The 20,829-nt window shown below is 41.2% G+C and overlaps 1 protein-coding gene across 5 annotated transcripts in view; it reads left to right on the top strand.

Moving 5' to 3' along the window:
• UTRN (utrophin) overlaps positions 1-20,829 on the top strand; it is a 509,162-nt gene that overhangs the window by 51,935 nt on the left and 436,398 nt on the right. The window contains exon 1 of one of the 5 annotated variants that reach the window (XM_059177339.1): positions 713-3,260. The exons of 3 other annotated variants lie outside the window; for them this stretch is intronic. In XM_059177339.1, the coding sequence (XP_059033322.1) occupies positions 3,167-3,260 (94 nt within the window). In that variant the 5' untranslated portion in view covers positions 713-3,166. Of the gene's footprint in view, positions 1-712; positions 3,261-20,829 lie in introns of those variants that run through there. One more of the 5 variants, XM_059177334.1, reaches the window with a different exon arrangement.

Raw genomic sequence — 20,829 nt, 5'->3', positions numbered from 1 at the left:
ACGTATAAATGAAATCATACGGAATTTATCTGTCTCTGTCTGATGTATTTCACTCAGCATAATACCTTCCAGGTCCCTCTGTGTGGCAAGATCTCATTCTTTCTTAGGACTGAGTAGTATAGATATGATATATCTGTATATGCCACAGCTTCTTTATCCATTTCTTTATCGAGGGATCCTTAGATTGCTTCCATATTTGGCTATTTTAAATAATACTGTGATAAGCTTAGGGGTGCATATATCTTTCTGACCAAAATCCCATTTTTAAGAGGTAAGGGGAAAATATTGCTAGTATCTAGATCCTGACCTGTTCTTCTTGGCTCCCTTCAAAATTTGTGAGATTCTCAGTTGTGAGCCATACCTGGTCTAGAATGTCTTCTTATACATAATTAGGGCTATTCAGAGGCTGCTTTAGTTGATTCTGTTTGCTTATTATTATTATTTTTTAGATTTTGCTTATTTTACTTTAGAGAGAGAGATAGTGTGTGTGTGTGTGTGTGTGTGTGTGTGTGTGAGCTGGGGGGGTAGGGGCAGAGGAAGAGGGAGAGAGAAACTCTCCAGCAGACTCTCTGCTGATCAAGGAGCCCCACATAGGGCTCCATCCTGTGACCTGGGGCCAAAACCAAGAGTAGGACACTTAACTGACTGAGCCACCCAGACACCCCTGAGTCTATTTGTACTTAAGAGGAAGACACAGATGGAAAGACAAAAGGAAAGAATGATTTTCCAATTATTGAAATATCATATTTACCTTGAGAATTTCATCGTAAATGTTTTCTTGAGCAGCCCTTTGGCAGAGAAAGAAGGGCCAGCTGCTCTAGCAACTTCTTACTGGAGATGTGATTCAAAGGGCAGCATTTATTTAGCTGGTATGAACCCGTACAGCTGTGCCAGTTAAAAATGTTGATACTTTTTCATACTGGTTGGAAAATAGCCACCGTTCAAGCCAGACACCATAAGGTCTCATTTCCACACTGTAGCCAGTATCCATTTTAAGTCGTCCCCATGCTTTACTGGTAGTTCTGTATTTTGAGTTTTGAGTCCTGCCTACAAGAATGGAGATGTTTTTGGACCGCTGATAAAATTACGCTTTGGTAACCAGCAGGGGAGTGCATATCAAACCACAGTGAGATGTCCGTTCATACGGACTAGGATGGCTGTAATTAAAAAGGCAGATAATAATAAGTGTTGATGACTACGTGGGTAACCTGGAACCTTCATACACAGCTGGTGGGAATGTAGGGTAGTGTAGCCACTTTGGAAAACTGTGGTTTTCCTAACCAACAGAACCTCTGCTGGTTCTTCCAAAATGTTAACCACGGAGTTACTTCATGACCTAGCAGTCATAGAGAGAATTGAAAACACATCAACGTAAAAATGTGTTCGTGAATGCTCATAGCAGCATTATTCATATTAGCCAAAGGTTAAATACAACCCAAATGTCCATCATCTAATGAATGAATAAATAAAATGTGGGGTATTGATACAATGGAATATCATCCAACCATCAAGAGACATGATGTAATGATACATGCTACAATGTAGATGAACTTTGAAAACATACTAAATCGAAGAAGCCTGTCACAAAAGTCCACATATGCTATGAATTTATTTATATGAAATGTTCAGGGAAGGAAAGCCTATAGTGACCTAAAAGTAGATTTTCATGGTTGTCCAGGGCTGGCCAGTGGGGGAGAAAACAGAGAGAGACTGCTTTTTGGGGTGGTGAAAGTGTCCTGAAATGCATTGTGGTGATGGATACATTTAACTCTGGGACTATAGTAATAATCCTGGAATTTGGTCCTTTAAATGGGTTAATTACATACCGTGTGAATTATATGTCAATAAAGCTCTTACCAAAAAGAATTGGCACTTGGGTGGCTCAGTCGGTTAAGCGTCTTCCTCTGGCTCAGGTCATGATCCCAGGATCCTGGCATGGAGGCCTGCGTAGGGCTCCCTGCTCTGTGTGGAATTTGCTTCTCCCTCTGCCCCGCCCCCATCCCGCCCCCACAGTGCAGTCTCTCTCTCTCTCTCTCTCAAATAAAATCTGTGTTTAAAAAAAAAAAAAAAGAAAAGAACTGGGCTTTGACCATATGGCATGGTCTGTGGCACTGTGCCTTTGGCGGCTTTCTCCTCAAAACAATCCGAGGAAACAGGTGGGGCCGCTACTCCCATTTTACAGATTTGGAGATTGTATTAGAAAGTATTTTGCCGGAGTCCTACAGCTTCTAATCTAGGAAACACACAGATAAGGAGGAGGAGAGTGGGGCAAGTCCTGGCAAGTTCTCTTGATCATACCTTAGCCAGTAGTGGGGACAGAGATGGCTTTTACCTTAAGCCCCTGTGTACTCTGGCAAAGATACATATTCCACAGAATAGGAAAATCTTTGCTTCTAAGTGAAAAGTTTCTATTTCAAAGCAGGAGGGAGAGAAAGAAGAGAGAAAGAAGAGGGCGAGGCACTATGGGTCATGATTTTTCTCACTTGTTGTGTGTGGATAACCTGTGCAGAGCAAGAGAACCCAGCACATACACAGAATCAGATAGACTGGAAAATATGAGTCAAAAGTTTTACTTCTTATTTTATACTCTATGTAGCGAAGCTTATTTTTCCCCCCACAATAGTAGTGTGTAAGGGATTAAGCAGAAATGCTTTTGAATTTCATTTTTCCAAGGTATATATGCATATTAAAGGAAAATAACAAGTCCAATTTATTCTTTGAAGTATAGTTAATATGTAACCAAACTCTTCAGCCCCATTGGGCACCCAGGGCAAATGCCTCTATTTATATATCCACAGTAGGTAGGGAGGTGGGTGGAGGTGTCCCTTACCAGCCAACACTGTCAAAACAGGAAGCAAAGTTATAATCTCCTTGTAGTAGATTAGAAACATTCAAAGGCCCTGAGTTGTGACAATTAAAAAGAAAGAAAGAAAAAAACACAAGACAACAACAACAACCGTAATAAAAAAAAACGACTTAAGGACTGCTAAGTGTAACTTCCTGTCTGGTGTGCAGAAGAGGCTGGGTTCGGTTTAGTCAGATCCTCTCATGGGAAAAATAAAAGCCACCCCAAAACAGGACATCCCAGTGTGCAGTTCGCAGGCTGCTTTTGTTGTCCACTTCCCCTGCATCATTTTTTCCCTCCTCACTCAAGCACTTGCAGGTGATGAGCGGCCCGGCAGCCTCCCCGTTTCGTTGGAAAAAGTACAGACTTGACTTTCCAGGGCCAGGAGCTCTCCAGGCCTGCAAGCAGTTACTAGGTAAGTCTGTCCGCCGGCATGATTCCCAGCCCGGGAGGTTTAGAAAAGGGGACGACAGCAAAGACAGGGATCTCCTAGTCACTTACTGAACGGTGGGATTTGTTAAGTAGCAGAGCTTCGAAGGCAGGGCCTGCCTGGTGAGGGGAACAGACCAGTTTGCACTTCCCGGCACCACATTTGTCTAGACTGGTCTGCTTCATCCTTCTCTTCGAATGTGATTGTTTATCCCTTACTGGCTTCTTTAGAAGAAGCACTCAGGGGTCTATAAATCCGCTGTGACAAATGTGCATCAGTTTACCTCCCTGTATTTTCAAAGTTGGTTATTACGTGGTTTGCCTATTTATTGTGTAAACTTTCCTCTGTGCCGTTGGGTGGTGACAGAGCTCATCCCTGCTGTACCTGCCTGTTTTATTGTACCGACTAAAAAGATATTTTCCCTTTTAAAATATGTGGTGTAGAGCTAATCGAAGGGCGAAGAGGACATTTGTACTTTGAGAGGGGACCATAAGTGACGGGGTTTTTGTTTTAGTACTGTGCTGTCCAGGAGAAACAGAGATGCAAAACTTCATGCTGGACGTGGTCATGGACGTTTCTCATTGGGGTTCACCTCTAGGGTGACCTAGCTTTCCTGATCGGGTCAGAGGTCCATATCTTGTATAATGCATATATTCATGTACCAATCTTATAATCTCTCTGAGAAAAAGGAACAAAACTCAAGTGATGGGTATGTTTGACCTCACATTCATGCTTGAATGTTGTCACTGTGGGAAAACTTTCAGGCTGGTTAGAATTTTTGCAATATGTGTTTCTTCCCTTTGGAATCACTCTTTACCTCTTGTTGTTTTCCTTCCTAACTCCATGGGAATGAGGTGGTCAGTGCTGGTAGGCATGTTTAAACTAAATAGTTGGAGCAGTCCCTATTTTCTTAGTCAGTTTGGTTTCTTGGCCAAGTGTAAGAGGAGATCAGCGGGCTATTACTCACTTCTTTGGTTGTTACTTTTCTCTCTTACTTAAAGAATAACATGCTCTCAACTGAAAATTAAAATACTGTTCAGGGACCAGAATTAAAACCCCTTGCAAAGGAAAGGTCTGGCATCACGGCCTTTCCGAGATATCTCTGGACTCTGATTTAATCTTCTTCCTCTGGCATTAATAGTCCCCACGGCTTGTCTTGATGCAAAGGAAGGGCTCCAAGTAACTATGGTGGTGAAATCAAACGACAGGAGAAAAATACAAACAAATCTTAAAATAGTAAGCACACTTTAAACGGAGTAGACTGTAGCTTAAATATGAATTCTGGTCCATTTAGCTAGCATTCTCTCCTGCCCTCTGACCATTCCAGTTGCTTTAGGAAAAGTGAAACCATTAGAAACAAACATTTTCAAGGCATGTTCTTTTAATAAACAAATAGCAAACCCATGTGTACTTGATTTCTAGTTCTACAAAGGCCTAGGCTCTCTTCTCACTGGTTTTTGGTGAACTGAATATTTTTGTATTTGCTGCGTAGATCTCTAGTGTTCTTGTTAGAAATAAAAATACAAAAAATACATTTTTAATGGATGATCTATTTCATTGTACCAAATGGCCTTTTTTGATTTTCAGAGCAGCTTTTATAACATTAAAATTTGGGATGAATTTTTTTTGGGGGGTGAATTCTGTATTTACAAACTTGAAGTGAGGTAGAAAGAATAAAACTGTAAGTGTTTTATGTTAAACTTTTGACTCTAAAGAGTTGATATGCAAAAGATGTTGCAGAATTTAAAGGGAATAATAAAAAAGAAGGTATACAGTAGAGGGAATTTTAGATACATATTTGCTCAAAATTAGCTATTCAGTGTTATTTTTGAAATTGCTGATCCTTTGGTCTATGGTCTGGTCTGGAATGGAAAACCCAGTGTACTTGCCTCCCAGCCATCTGCTGAGATACAACAGGGAAAAATAGGGTAAGTTGAAATCTGAATTTCTATAGCTGTCTATCCATCTATGTATCTGTCTGTCTTTGATATTGAATATTTTTATTTTACAATATTAACCCAAAGCTTTTGTGACATAATTCTTTTCCTTTTCTTAAACTTGATATCTGTGTACAAATGATCAAATGTTAAAAATAATCTAATTGAGGGAGACCAAAGTTAAAAAACAGTCTTGAAATGTGACATAAAAAATTATTTGGTGCTGTTTTATGGCTGGCAGGCATCTAGTAATGCACAGATGATTTATGTCTAGAAGTTGCCCTGCTCAGGAAGCCACTGCTGGGAGGCCCAGCTTTTCTCACCACCCTTCCTGCTTGTTTGGTGGCTGTCAGGACTCTATGTCAGCCGTTTCCTTTTGAGATGAGTTGGTTAAAATATCCACAGCCTTGGCTCCACGTTAGAATCACCAATGTTGAAGCCCCACAGCCAGAGGTTCTGATTTAAGCAGATTGAGGCCTTGACTTTGTAGCTCTTCAAAAACCCCGAGTGATTCTACCGTAGATTCAAGGTGGAGAAGCACAAGGGAATGTTACGTGTTCCCTGTGAGACTGAAAGCTCCAGGAAGAGGGCAAGAAGGAACCTTTGTCACCATTGTACCCAGCCCCTAACTGTGTGCCCGGCATGCAGGAGAGGCTTAGTATCTGTTTGTGGGAATGAATGAATCAATTCCTCTGAGTAACAGGAAGGCTGGGAGAGGGTCGGATCTCTTGGTTTCCAGTTGGTGCTGATGTAGGAGAGTGTTATATTAGACTGTGGCTCCTCTGAATATCAGCTGTCATCTGGGAGGAAGCTCCTGGAGGAGATCATAGGGGAACCAGCTAACCTTGGGGCACACTGAACAGCCCTCTCAAGAGACAAGCCTGGCAGTTGGCAGTGTCTTCATGAAGCAAGGCAGGTTGAGAATTTTGGAACAAGAACTTCATGAGGGGCTGGGGTGTCTGTATGTGTGAATGTGGAGGTGGGGCTGGTGGGGGACACCACCAGGAGGTTCTCTGGAAGGACGTGTGCAAGGGTTAATTCTGAAGGAAGGAGTGTGTTTATCTATGCCAGATATTAAGGGCTTCCTGACTTGCTGGTTGACTGCATCAGAGTGTAGTAAAGTTAGTCTGGGAAAATTTCTCAGGGCTTATAAATTTTCAGCTGATCTTAATGTTTATAGAGAAAATGCATTGTTGGCTTGTAAGACTAGATGGAATATAATTTGCAGAGGGGAGAGGGAAAATTGTTAAACTGGACAAAGAAGGGTGGACCGAGTGAGTTGTTTGAAATAAAAGAATTTGGGGTGAAATTCAGATATATGACTAATATGGTATGGAACAGCCATTCAAGGTATGGACCAGGGTCTCTGTTCCCCCTATAATTGACCGTGTAAATCACTGAACCTCTGAGCTAGGTCTCCAAACAGTTCAGATTCCCCAGGGGGCATTTTAAAGCACCTTGCAAACTGTACGAATATTCAAGGTAAATACGAAGAATAAGTTCTGTAAAAATTATAAAAATCTAGTCAGTTGATGGTGAACTTTGCCTGATGCCTAGACTCTAGGCATAGGAAAATAAAGATGATGTTCATTATGGTGCTTAAAATATGTTTCAGCTGACGCTGTGCACCCTGCCATCATTTTTGTTGTATTTTTCCTTGGCATTATTTGAACGGTATGCTTATGACATGGGTGCTGGATCCGTTTCATGTTACAGTTGGGTTCTTTTGACCTTTATTTCGAGGGCACCAGGTGCTTCCTATTCTAACATTTGCCAATTCCAGGTTTGGTTGGAGGGCCATTGAAAAGGCTGGTAGGAGCAAGGGCTGGGAGGAACGCTGATAGAATCTGGGGGCAGTGACTTGCTCGATCCTGCCCCAATATTTTGCCCTTGATTTGAACAGTTCAGTGCACTGGCATCTCAAGTAGTTTTTTCCCACCGAACTAGAACTTTCATTGTTCTGCAGAGGAAGATGAGTCATAGCCTAGTTTTACCATTGTGTCAAAGTGAAATTTTAATCTAGGACTAAAGGAACACAGGTCCAACTTTTGGTCTAAAGCAGAGGATTGAAACTCGGATAGTGAGCTGGGCAAACGAAAAGGCGGCTCCTAGTGAGGTGGCTGTCAAGTTAGAGAGGCATTTTACTAAGAAATTTTCAGTCCCCAATGTAATTCTTTTTTTTTTTTTTTAAGATTTTATTTATTTATTTGACAGAGAAAGATCACAAGTAGGCAGAGAGGCAGGAAGAGTGAGAGGGGGGAGGCCGGCTCGCCGCTGAGCAGAGAGCCCGACGTGGGGTTCGATTCCAGGACCCTGGGATCATGACCCAAGCCGAATGCAGAGGCTTTAACCCACTGAGCCACACAGGCAACCCCCAAATGTAATTCTTTTTTTTTTTTTTAAAGATTTTATTTATTTATTTGATAGAGAGAGATTACATGTAGGCAGAGAGGCAGGCAGAGAGAGAGAGGAGGAAGCAGGCTCCCTGCTGAGCAGAGAGCCCGATGCGGGACTCGATCCCAGAACTCTGGGATCATGATCTGAGCTGAAGGCAGCGGCTTAACCCACTGAGCCACCCAGGTGCCCCCGCCAAATGTAATTCTTAATAATGTATTTAAGCACCTTAAAAAAAAAAAAGACAAAAAACCTTAAGTAATCAGCTTCTTTCTAAAAAAAATTCAGTGCAGAATAAACATTATACAGAGTAGAAAATTGTCATTCCCTCTCCCCATCCATGGCCATTGTTAATAGTTTTGTTTGTCCTGCCACACCTTCTCCTATGAATATACAAATGTGCAGCTTTATATCCAAGTTCCCACAAGCAATGTGGTTTTTATTCTTGAACCAGTGTCAGAAACATCCAGCATGAGTAGCATCCCCTTAAAACAAATTGCTGTAAGGAATGAAATGTGTACATGTATCTTAGTTCATTTAGGTAGTTACTGGGGGCAGGTAAGTGTTACTGTTACGTTGCTGTCCATGAAGTGTAGAGAGATGAAAAGTAGTATATAAAGGTTTGAATTTACAATTGCTTTTTTTTTTTTTTTAAAGATTTTATTTATTTATTTGACAGACAGAGATCACAAGTAGGAAGAGAGAGTAAGGGAAGCAGAGAGCCCGATGCGGGGCTCAACCCCAGAGTCCTGGGATCACAACTGGAGCCGAAAGCAGAGGCTTTAACCCATTGAGCCACCCAGGTTCTCCTACATTTGCTTTCCTTGAGAGAATGGGAGAGCGCGCATATGCACACAAGTGGGGTCCCCGGGGAGGGTCAGAGGGAGAGGGAGAGAGAGGATTTTAAGCAGGCCCCGTGCTCAGCATGGACTTACCCGGGGCTTGATCTCATGACCCCGAGATCATGACCTGAGCTGAAACGAAGAGTCTGATGCTCAACAGACTGAGCCACCCAGGTGCCCGAACTTGCATTTCAACCTTCCTTCTTTCCCTCCTTCCTTCCTTTCTTCCTGTGAAATTGAAGTTCCCTGCATATGTTTAATGGCTCTTCAGACAAATTCTTCAATGAATTGCTTTTTCATGCATTGCACCCCTCCTCCTTTTTTTCCCTGTTTTTTGGCTACCTATGTTTTTTAAACTGCTACCGATTCTGAAGGAAATTCTTACAAAACAGCAGATTTTGAATGACTTAATTGAATTTGTTTTGAGTTTGAAGACAGTTAACTTCCAGCTTAAAAGACAGAATTGATTTCTGGATCTCTGAGGTAGAAGTTTGAGTCTTTGGATTTAGATTCTGTCTTTTTCCTTGTCTCCTTCAGTGTGGTAGCAGTCATCATCATCCCAGACCATGCTGAGACTCATGATTGTTGAGGTGCCCTCACAATTTAATTACATTTTCCTCTAACAATAACATGACTTTCCTAGGGAGGTATATCCCAGGGGTATCTATAGGATGCTCATTTTCCCATGTTATTTGTGGAGCATGATACACTTTCTGGGAAGGGGCTGTGGAGTTGGACTTACACTTGAATCCCAGTCATCCTGCATCCTGAGTCTGTTTCCTCACTTGCAAAATGGTGATAATGAGGCTGTTGTGCATCTTTAACGGTATATCCATGTAAAATTCCTTGCACATTACTAGGCAAATTGCAGGAAGGATTATAGCAAATGGTGGCTGTTTTTGTTAGTCGAGCCTTTCAAGTTAATCCAGGAAAAATGAGTAATAAATAGAGATAAGACATGAGTTTATGCATCATCAAACTGAATATTGACCAGTTTGTCCTCATCCTTCAATCTAGATTTGTTAGTGATTTTTCACATCATAGCATCAAGGCTGTAATTCTATGCTGGACTCACTTAACCGCAGATCCAGTACGTGGCAAGAAATATAAAGCTATGTGCATGACAACAAATGGCCTGCAGTTGCTTGGAGAGTATCTTTGTGGCAAGGTGCCCAAAATGTTTTGCTGGTTTCAAAGTTCACTTTCATTTGTTCAGAAAGGTTTTTATTGTTTGCAAGCAAGCAAGGCAAGCAGAGGTAAAGGGCACACAGCCTCCCATATGATTCTGCGCTGTATGACCTATTTGCCTTTTGGTACCTTATATAAAAAAAGCTTTATTTAGACCGCAGAGAGGACTATTTCTCCAAATAGAGGAGAACTGTCATAATGGTCTGGAAACATGATAGATTTCAGTTTAATGCCACTGATCCAGATAGTGTGAGAGGCTGGAATGCACAGAGGTTGTAAGATAAGCATCTTGCACACATTCTTCCAGGTCACTTGCATATCATCAATGGAAATGTCTCATCAGATAGCAGTCTTCTTGGCCCTCTGAGAGACAGCTCCTCCTGTACGCCAATCCTGACCCTTTTCTCCTGGCCCAGTAGCCCCTAGCTAAGAAAGTGCTGCCAGAGTCTCCTGGCTTTGACCTGGTCTGTTTACTTGTTCTACTCCTGAATTATGTGCCTTTAGCTTCTGCTTCAGTGTTTACACGGTAACTCCCTTTCTGGTGTTCATAGTGCCTGGATTGTGTTTGATAGAGAAATTTATTTCCCCAGCAGATTCACTTTCTCTCTAGATAACTCCAACCCACCCGTGCAATCTGGGATCTGGCATTGCTCTGAGAACTGTTTAGTTAGTTTTTAATAAATATTTAATGGCTAACTCTGAATAACTAGCATTACAGCAGGAAAAGGAAAAGCATAGTTTGTGTGTGTGTGTGATTTATGGGACATTTGGGAATAGAGGAGAAAGACATCATGAAATGAAAATCCTTATAATATTTTACCTCTGCCATGCAAATGCTTTAAAACAGCTATTCTATTCTCTCTTTGCTCATGAGTTTAACAGATCATGGTGGATTTTGTAGGGGTAGATTTTAAGCTGGGATGTTATGGCTATTTTGCAAGTAGGTTGAGAAAACAGTTCTCACTGGATTTTTTTTTTTTTAAGATTATTTATTTATTTGACAAACAGAGATCACAAGTAGGCAGAGAGGCAGAGAGAAGCAAGAAGCAGTCTCCCTGCTGAGCAGAGAGCCCAATGTGGGGCTTGATCGCAGGACCCTGGGATCATGACCTGAGCCAAAGGCAAGGCTTTAACCCACTGAGCCACCCACGCGCCCCTCACTGGATCCTTCTTATCTATCCACCTTCTTCCTACCTATTTCTTCTGCTGTTACAAGGAGAATCTTATGTTCTTATTTGTTTTTGTTTTTTAATTTTATTTTTTCAGTGTTCTAAGATTTGTTATTTATGTACCACATCCAGTGCTGCATGCAATACGTGCCTGAATCTTATGGTTTGTGATGAGAAATTACTTTGTGGCCAAAAGACTGTGCACTACTACCCCCCCCCCCCCCCAAAAAAAAAGAAGTCTTTGAGATTGTATTCTGTGTATGCACTGAATTGGTTACTGGGCCTCAATCTGCAAAATTTCTCAGAGTAATAAAATCTAAATAAAATTAAATGATGTTGAAGGTGTATCTACCTCTTGATTACTGAAATAAAGAATTGGCGTTTACTTCCCCTAACTTGAAAGTCTTCAGTAAATAATATGTGCCTGGTGTTTTATGACGAACAATTCTTACCATAGTAGGTTTGTATTAGGCAGAAAGTCAGCATCGATTTTTTTGTAATTTTCTAAAAATTTCTCATCTGCTTATATTCTTAAATCAAATACTGCTTACTTTTCTGTCAGCCTCCTGTGAGCCACATGTCTAAGAATTAGAAGGGGGAAAAAAAAAAGAAGGATCCCAAAATAAAAGATTGAGAGAACGTTTGTAGAGATCTGCTGTTTCCTGGGTCCTGTTGTAGTTGCTGGGGTGTTGCAAGTCTGGTTTGAAGCTTGAAGCCTCCTTATGGGCAGCTCAGGACCTCTGCATGATACCCCCCAGACTGCCCAGAGGTGACAAGTGACATTTGTTCCTTGCAGTGTGCAGGGCAGGGATATCTGTGAAGGGCTGCTAAATATCAACACAGTGACAATAATGAGATGTGCTGATTATAGAGAAGACCCAAAGGGAAAAAAAAAAAACCAGCCTCGAAGACAAGCAGCCTGGATCAACATGGCCGTAGACTTTGCATCCTCTAATAGGCTGAAGTGAGAAACCATTACCTTGTGAAAAAGCTTTTTCCGTGAAATGGCAAGACAAGGTTAAGGGGAGGCCGTTTGGTTTTCTGGGCTGCAGCACCCCTTCAGGCTCTAAAATCCTGTCCGCATATTTTGTGAGGCACCACTGAAGTGAGACAGAGCCCCTTTCTCCAGCCTTGGAGGAGTCCGCGTTAGGTCCTGTGCATCGCTGCCTTCCAGCGGCTGGAGGTGGGGACTTTGTGACCAGTGTTCAGCGACTTTCTGGAGCAGTGTACCTGTTGTTGGTACTGTGCCATCCCTCCTGTAGGCAGGGTGTGACCTCAAGGTTTACGCTGCTATTAAGTGATCAACAATTAACTTCTTTTCCAGGAATTCTTTCGTGACCTTGAGGTATGGGTTGGACGCCCCACTCCTCTGCTCCCACAGCTTCTGTCCTGGGATCAAATTCAGGGATTCCTGGATGTGTTCCTTTTTATGGCAGGTTTTATCAATCAGTGTTTTTGAAAGTGGGGTCTGTCCCTGTAGGGTGTCGCCTGGAAACCTGTGTTCTCACCTCTTCAAGCGGTCTCTGTGCCTGCTTGAGAACCGAGCTTGAGAACCTCTGCTTTAGACTGTGACCTTGAAGACAGGCGCTCTGCTGCTTTGTCTTTGCATCCGCAGACCCGCCTCAGCTCTCAGTACTTTTTTGTTGCTCAGATATTTCTTTTGTTGCTGTTGTTATTGTTGAATGAATTAGAATTCCATTCAGAGACCTAGGGAAAGCCTGTGGAAGCCAGCACAGTCAAAGCCACACAAATGATTCTCGACCTCTTTTCTTTGTTTTATAAATCAACAGAATTCCAGACTGAAGATATAATAGGGATGGACCAGAATTCGCTTCTCTTCTTTTTCTGCCCATGAAAATAGACTGTATGTGATTATTTTTATTTTTACCTTGTTTGAAATAAACTTTTAGGGTAGTTTTACATTTGTAGAGATGTAAAAGCAGAAGGTACGCAGAGTTCCACTATGTCCCTCACCCAGTTTCTTCTTTCTTCCCTGATTGGCATCTTATGTTACTATGTTGCATTCACTGTGTCTCATTAATCAAAGGCCTCCATAAGAGTTACTGTTAAAAGTTTATAGATTAAGAGATGAAATAGTGTTTATAACACATGTACCAAGTCTTCCAACCAAGGTTAGGGTTTTGCATTTGAATTTTTAAAAAAGATTTTATCTGTTTATTTGAAAGAGAGAGGGAGGGAGAGCGAGCATGAATGAGCAGTGGGGATGGGTAGAGGGGGAGGGAAAAGAAACCCCATGCTGAGCAGGGAGCCTGCTACCGGGCCTTGATCCCAGGACTCTGGCATCATGACTTGAGCCGAAGACAGATGCTTAACCGACAGAGTCACCCAGGCGCCCCATGTATCAATTCTTACCTGCTATCACAGTTGTAAGTATATTCACAAAAAAGCAAAAGGGCCAGTTGCTGTGATTATGAAACAGATTTTTTAGGTGTCGGTCTTCTGGGATCTAGAAGAGGGAAAAGTTATTGTCAAAGACTGACATTTGGTTAATATATTTGAAGTACTCCATATTAATAAAAATATTGACACCTCAGGTTTTGTTAGATAGGATATTTGTTTTATCTACTCATAGTATATTCAGGCAGTGTTACTATTTAAAATATTTAACAACTTAGGAGAACAGCCCCAACCTATCAGATAGATGTCCAATTAATAAGAAGGGGTGATGGCTGGTAAATATGTCCATCAATCCTACTAATGTCTAAATGCCCTAAAAATGTCTCTTGGCATTGCCACATGTCTCATAAGATCTCTCCCAGTGGAAAGCCCCTGACAAAGCATTTAGAGCCGCCTGTTACTGCTCTCGCAAGTGCTAAGGAAATATTTGCTGTCATTATGATAGTTGTTAGTATCTTCCTTCATTTCAGTGATTAATTTCTGCTGTGTTTAAAAACATACAGCTAAGAAAGACACATCGGGATTCTTTTCTCCAGTGAAATCGCCACATGTGTTACGAATAGGGCTCTACTTTGGATGATAAGATTTACTCACAGTTTGTCAGAGCACATACATAAGGACTCTTCCGCAGAGGGGATTTTCCATTTTCCTCACCTGCTGTCTTCTGACATCTCAGTGCCCTGAAACCGGAGACTGGGAGGACAGCCTGTAGGTGTGGAATTGGAGACCAGTTGTTCCTCAGGGCCTCCTCCCACCCCCCGGTAGCCTGCTTTGAGTTGATCATGGCTCAGCCAGGGTAGGACCCTGTTACTTTGGCTTATGCCAAGTTCCCCTCATTTCCTCATGATGATATGTTATTAGTATCCTGATCCCTCTCATTTGTGAAGTTAATCTGTGCTTTAGGGATCTCCGCAGATCACAGCATTTTGTTTTCAGTGACTTCATTTCATAATATATGCTCTGGGGAGACTAGAGACCTGTAAGCCCAACAATTTTATATCTATGAATATTTTATAGTTAACCTTCCTATCCATGCCTCTTCAGCATTCTGGAAACAGATGCTTAAGTTGTTTACAGAGGCAGTCCTGTTACTTAAATAAGGTATCCATTTTCCTATTGACAGCATATAGACTTATTTTTTTAATCCCTGAGTCCTTAAGAACTGAATATGCAGTGGGACATGAGGATCAACTGAAATCCCCTCATGTTAGAGTTATTGATCATGGGGCTTCCGGCGGAAACTCTTGACAACCTTATTATTTTCTTCTTTGAATCCTGTCAGCAGTTTTGGCAAATATTTGTCAATAGCCATTGATTATTATAAAAATAATTTTAAAATATATAAATGTGGGGTGCCTGGGTGGCTCAGTGGGTTAAGCCTCTGCCTTCAGCTCCGGTCATGATCTCAGGGTCCTGGGATCGAGACCCGCATTGGGCTTTCTGCTCGGCGGGGAGCCTGCTTCCTCCCCACCCCTCTCTGCCTACTTGTGATCTCTCTCTCTCTCTCTCTGTCAAATAGATAAATAAAATCTTAAAGAAAAAAATCTAAATGTGAGATAAAGATTGGTTAAATCATTGTTAGGTCTACCCACACAATTAGTAAGGGTGGTTATCAGCTGATCAGCTATAATCAGTCCATTGCTGATGGAGTACAGGAAGGGTAGAGCCTATTTTTCCCTCAACCCCAGTTTGTCCCCAGGCTTTAGAGTCAGACTGCCTTGAATTTCAATCCAGCGACTTCCATTTAATAACCTTGGGAGCCCTGAGCAAGTTGCTTAATTTTAACTGTTTTTGGCCTCCACTGAAACATGGGGATCATAAAAGCATTCACTTTATATGGATGTTGTGGAATTAGATTACATAGTAATCCTATGTAGGAGACATTCAATACATGTTGCTAATAATGGCAACAACAATAATGTTACTACTACTAATATTGCTACAATTGTTAATACATTAAAATAATTTAAATTATCACTTATAATAGAGTTACTAAAATGAATCAGACTTAGCTGAATTAAAGTTTGATTCTTTTCATTCATTCTCTTTAGGTGATAGTAAGCCATGAAATAACTGAAGGAAAGAGTGGTAGATATAAAATATAGGTATTCATTCAGTCATATTGCATCTTCAGAATTTAAAGCACTAACACTTGTTGCTGTTCCATGGAAATCCTTCTCTTTTCTTGATAGTTAACTGTCTTCTTAGCTTTTTAACTCTTGTGTTGTTAAGATAAGGTATTCCTGGGGCGCCTGGCTGGCTAATGGATAGAACATGCAGCTCTTGATCTCAGGGTAGTAAGTTCGAGCTCCACATCAGGTATAGTGATTACTTAAAAATAAATCTTCAAATAAAATAAGATATCCCTTATTTCATTAAAAAAATCATCCTTTAAAGAAAATTCCAAATTTCTTATCTCCAGTGTTGAGTGTTTTTTGTTTTAAAAATCCAAGTCATATCAAAGAATGTTAGAAAAAAGGGAAAAAAAATCATTCCTATTTCTACCCTGTTACCACAGTAGTAACTTTAATATCTTATCTTCCCATTTAGTCTCCATATTCATACCTTAAAATAATTATAACATACTCCTAATTTTTTATTCTGGTATTGCAGTTTTATATTATTGATAGGTATTCTTCAGCTTCTATTAGGTTGTTTACTATAATTTAGTTAACTCCCTGTTTTTTGGTATTCAGTTTATTCCTAGTTTTTCAACATTATGGATAATGATGAGTGAAAATGATCTTTATTGATCTGTAACATGGTAGAACTAAAAACACCCTAAGGGGTGGCGCCTGGGTGGCTCAGTGGGTTAAAGCCTCTGCCTTCGGCTTGGGTCATGATCCCAGAGTCCTAGGATCGAGCCCCACATCAGGCTCTCTGTTCAGCAGGGAGCCTGCTTCCTCCTTTTTCTCTCTGCCTGTCTCTCTGCCTACTTGTGATCTCTGTCAAATAAATAAATAAAATCTTAAAAAAAAAAAAAAAAACCCTAAGATTGTCATGAGGGTATACTATGGTGAATAGATATAAAACAGGGTTTCTCAGACACAGTCCTCCTGCCATTTTGGGCAGATGAATCTTGCCGTGGGAGTTGTTCTGTGCCTTGTAGATGTCCCACGGCATCCCTGGCCTCTGTTCACCAGTTTTGATAAACAAAAATGTCTCCAAACATTGTCAAGTGTCTCCTAGGGGGCAAAGCCATTCCCAGTTGAGAACTCCTGATATAAAACACTTAGAAGAGCCTGGCACGGCTCTCGTGAGTGCTGCATAAATATTTGCTATTCCTATCATTGTTGTTGGTATCATTTTTTGTTTTGGTTATTTCTGATAAGTTTCTAGAAAAAGAATTTCTGGGACAAGGGTTTCTGACTTCTATTACTAAATGCTTTCTAGAAGGACGTTGTTAAGTTTAATGCCATCAGTTGTGTATAAATATGTCAGTAACTTTGAGATCCAGCCAGTATTCAGCTGTGAATTCCATGTACTATTTTATGCTCGATTTCTGTAAGTACTACTCAGGACGAGCATTTCCTCTGTTTCTTTACTTGTATTGCCCCATCCGAAGGTTCTGGTAGTGGTTTTGGTTGATTAGTTCTCCCCCAGCCTCCTCTCTCCCTGCCCTCTTTTGAGTTGCTTTACCATCCACCACTTGAGGTTGAAAAGTCATGCCCTCAATAGCCAACTCCGGTTAAATTTCTTTGCTTGACCTCTAATAACATCCAAGTTGAATATAAATGGTCAAGGTTCTTTCAGATTATTGTGTTTTAACCAAACAGTCCTTTGTGATTTCAGATTAAGACACGGTAATTGACAGTGTCCCATAATAATAGAACTTTCAGGGTTTAAATATAGGTGGGGTCCCTCCTTTTTGAAGGATAATTTTGTGGATGAGAGCTCAACTTTGTGTTCTGTGATGTGTCCCCTAACTAATGTGGTGGCCTCTGGTTTACCCTTTTGGAAATAATCCTAATCCTTGCTGTGGGAGGCAGTGGGTGCCTCGCCCATATTCCTGGCTTTTAGCACTTCAGGGCCTAGGGCCCTCCAATCAGTCATTGGCATTCCTTTGCCAAGGGCATTCTCTGGCTGGTAAAGCTCACAGCCAGGATTGGCAGGAAATGCCTGCCCTCTGCCAGCTGCCAACAGCCAGTGAGTGCTCAAATATAAATCCCTTCTCTCTTGTTGTATCTCAGGTGAGCTTGCCTTTGAGATGAGCATTTCACCCTGAGGTTCTCTGAGTTCCCAGTTGGATTATGATTCAGTGGTAATTTGCTTGAAAATGACATTTTTATTAGTTACTTTTTTTCCCGGCTCATTTCTTCATTCCCCACCCAGTGTTTTTTGGGATCACCTCCAAAATAAACTGCAGTTGACCTTGAACAACATAGGTTTGACCTTCATGGATCTGCTTATATGCAGATTTTTTCCCAGTATGTACAGTACAATATTGTAAACATATCTTCTCTTCCTTATGATTTTCTTAACATTTGCTTTTCACTAGCCTATTCTATTGTAAGAGTACAATATATAATATATATAAAATACAAAGAATGTGTTAATTACAACTTTATGTTATTGGTGAGGCTTCCAATCAACAGTAGGGCTATTCTGTTAAGCTTTTTTTTTTTTTTTTTAAGATTTTATTTATTTATTTGACAGACAGAGATCACAAGTAGGTAGAGAGGCAGGCAGAGAGAGAGAGAGAAGCAGGCTCCCTGCTGAGCAGAGATACCGATGTGGGGCTTGATCCCAGGACCCTGAAACCATGACCTGAGCCAAAGGCAGAGGCTTGAACCCACTGAGCCACCCAGGGGTCCCTGTTAAGTATTTTTTGGGCGTCAAAATTACATGCGGATTTTCAACTCTGCAGGGGGTTGGCATCTTGAGCACTCAAGTTCAAGTTGTTCAAGGATTGGGGGTTCTTATATATATGAATCCTTTTCTCAGTGTCTGCTTCTACGGAAAACCCAAGACCTTAGCCAACTTTTCCTTTGATTTTGACCCTTTCGTTTGACCTTGATGAAAGAAGAGCAAAAATCAGGCCAGAAGAATAGAAATCTTTTGAAGACCTGGCTGTATAGAAAGTAGATGAGTTTAGTTTCACTGATTCAAGAGACAGCCTTGGACAAGTAAATACTGTGTTTATGCTGTTGCCCAGGGAGTTCGAGAAAGAGAGAGAGAGAGAGAGAGAGAGAGAGATAGTTAGTTGCTGGATGACATGATGGGATTAAAGCCACAGCAGGAGGGCTTTCAGTGTCCCCACCTAATGTGACTTTCCTGCTCACTTCCTTCACATCCTGGACTGACTCTGGCTTGCTCAGTATCAGAAAGCCTGGTTTTTCATCTTGTGGCTTTCTCCACATAGGGACTGACGAATGTTAGGAAGAAAAAAAGAATCTTCATCTATTGCTTTTCTAATTTTGTCCTTGTTTTTGAGATAGTATTAAGGCTTTGGGAAATTTTTTGGCTTGCGCCTCTGCTGGTTTGTCAATCAGGGCGTTATTTCACTTGCAGGCTTGGTCCTTAGGGCTGTTTGAGTTAAAACTACTTAGGAGTTGAGGGATGACCTGATGGGTCTTTTCTGGATGCTAAAAGGGGCTTTGCAGGACCACTAAGGGTAGCCCCTTTAAAATTAGAGGCAGAGCATGGCACCTGGGTGGCTCAGTCAGGGGAGCCTTGGACTCTTGATTTCGACTCAGGTCATGATTTTAGGGTCCTGAGATCAAGTTGTGGACCTGGCTCCATACTTAGCAGGGGGGGGTCTGCTGAGGTTTTCCCTCATCTTCCCTCGCCCTCTGCCCCTCCTCCTGCTCACTGGAGTGTGTGCGTGTGTGTGCACTCTCTCTCTAAAATAAATAAATCTTTAAAATTAGAGGCACAGGTTGGTTGATTCCAGGAATTCCTGTCATTATGCTGCCACCTCCTTTCTCAAATTTAATGTAGTAATTAATCTCAAAATTAATAGTAGTAATAATTAGAAACAAAGAAAATAAGTAAAATAAATAAGGTTGTAAATATTTGCTTTGTTAATTAAAAAAATCAGCTCATTGAAGCTGATTTCTAAAAAGTCAAATTTGGCTAGAATGTAAGAGCTGAATTTTATGTGGGTGGAATCAGAATGCTGGTGTCCTGTGTGGGTATTCCACACTAAGGCAGAAATTTCTTTCTCAGCCACTTCCTAAAAGAGCCCTCCCAGGGAGGGTAATTGATCAGCCTATTGCATGGGCACCTGTCTCCCTGACCCATTCCACATCCTCCCACATGTGCCACCATCCAGCTGCTTCCCTTTGGTGCCTCTCTTCAGACTGCAAACCTCCAGGAGGTTTATGCCTGGCTATGTCTTAAAGTCATATAACTATCGTGTTTCCTTATCAGCAAAATATTGAAGGTAGTTTCTAGAAAGCCAGGGACATCAGATGGTTTCCAATGACCTCAGCTGCAGGTGAGTGTGACCCGGAGTGAACCAAAGTGAATGTTGGCCAGGATAGGTTTCACATTTTCTGTGTGAAAGTTCTTCCTTTGTTGTTTGTGATTAATAACTGAGTAGGATATAAAGCCAAGTGATTTCATTGTTGAACACGGACTTGAAGGTCATGAGAAACTGCCTGTTCAAATTAAACTTTGCCAAGATATGGTCAAAAGGTCAGCATTAACACCTGGATAGTTTTGAAACAAGGCAGAGAAAAACAAAACAATGGAACACCATTCTTTATACCATGTAAAAATTGATGTCAAGTAGATCAAATGATGTGTTGTGTCGGATCCTTATGATAGATGACCCAGACCCTGAGTTTGCACAGGGAGGAATGCTTTAATACAAAGAAGTACTGAGGACCTAGTGTGGGCCAAGTTGTTCAAAATGAATCTGTTGTGCTAAGAAATGTGGCAAAATGTTAGTTGTCGGTATGACTACTTTGTTAATAACTTGATTTTTAAGTTTTGTTTTGTGTTGGTTTGCTATTTGAAATAGGGTTTTGAATCAGGTATCTTAGTAGTTGGCACTTTGAGTTTTATTGTTTTCAGTATTTCATTTAAGAGTCACACATAATAACTGATGAAAATACAGTGGGACTTAAATTTAAAAATGGTGACTCCTGCACATAACACATAGCATCTTTAATAACTATCTTATGCTTATTTTCTTTTCTGTGTATTCTCTAGGCTTCTGAATTTAGAAGTTAGGAAAAAACTTTCCTCTAGTGTGTCATCTTTGCTTTCTGCATTTGGAGAAGGAACTGCCCCAGTTCTTAGTTACATATTTGTAAACATATGTCCGTATGGATGATAAATTGCCATAAGACCTAGCAACAATAGCTTTTAAACCCTAAGAGCGGATTGATTTTGAAGACGGCACACTGGGAGCCTGGCTTTCCCAGGACTGGTGTGATGTCAATGTAGAGGCTGGCCCTGCTTGGGTCCTGTTCCTTCTTAGGTTATTACTTGCTTGCTTTCCAGCTGGGTCTTCAGTCTGTTCTCCTGGGACAGCTTCTAGGCCCTAAGTCAACTGGTAGGAATGTGTGTGGTAGGAATAACTGCAGATGGCGGAGATACAAATTACTCACTTCGTTCCCATTAGAATTTTTCCCTGCTGAAAGCAAACAAACCAAAC

This window comes from Mustela lutreola, chromosome 6 (assembly GCF_030435805.1).
Source record: "Mustela lutreola isolate mMusLut2 chromosome 6, mMusLut2.pri, whole genome shotgun sequence".
NCBI classification, from domain to species: Eukaryota; Metazoa; Chordata; class Mammalia; order Carnivora; family Mustelidae; genus Mustela; species Mustela lutreola.
This window is presented reverse-complemented; position numbering and strand designations above follow the sequence as displayed.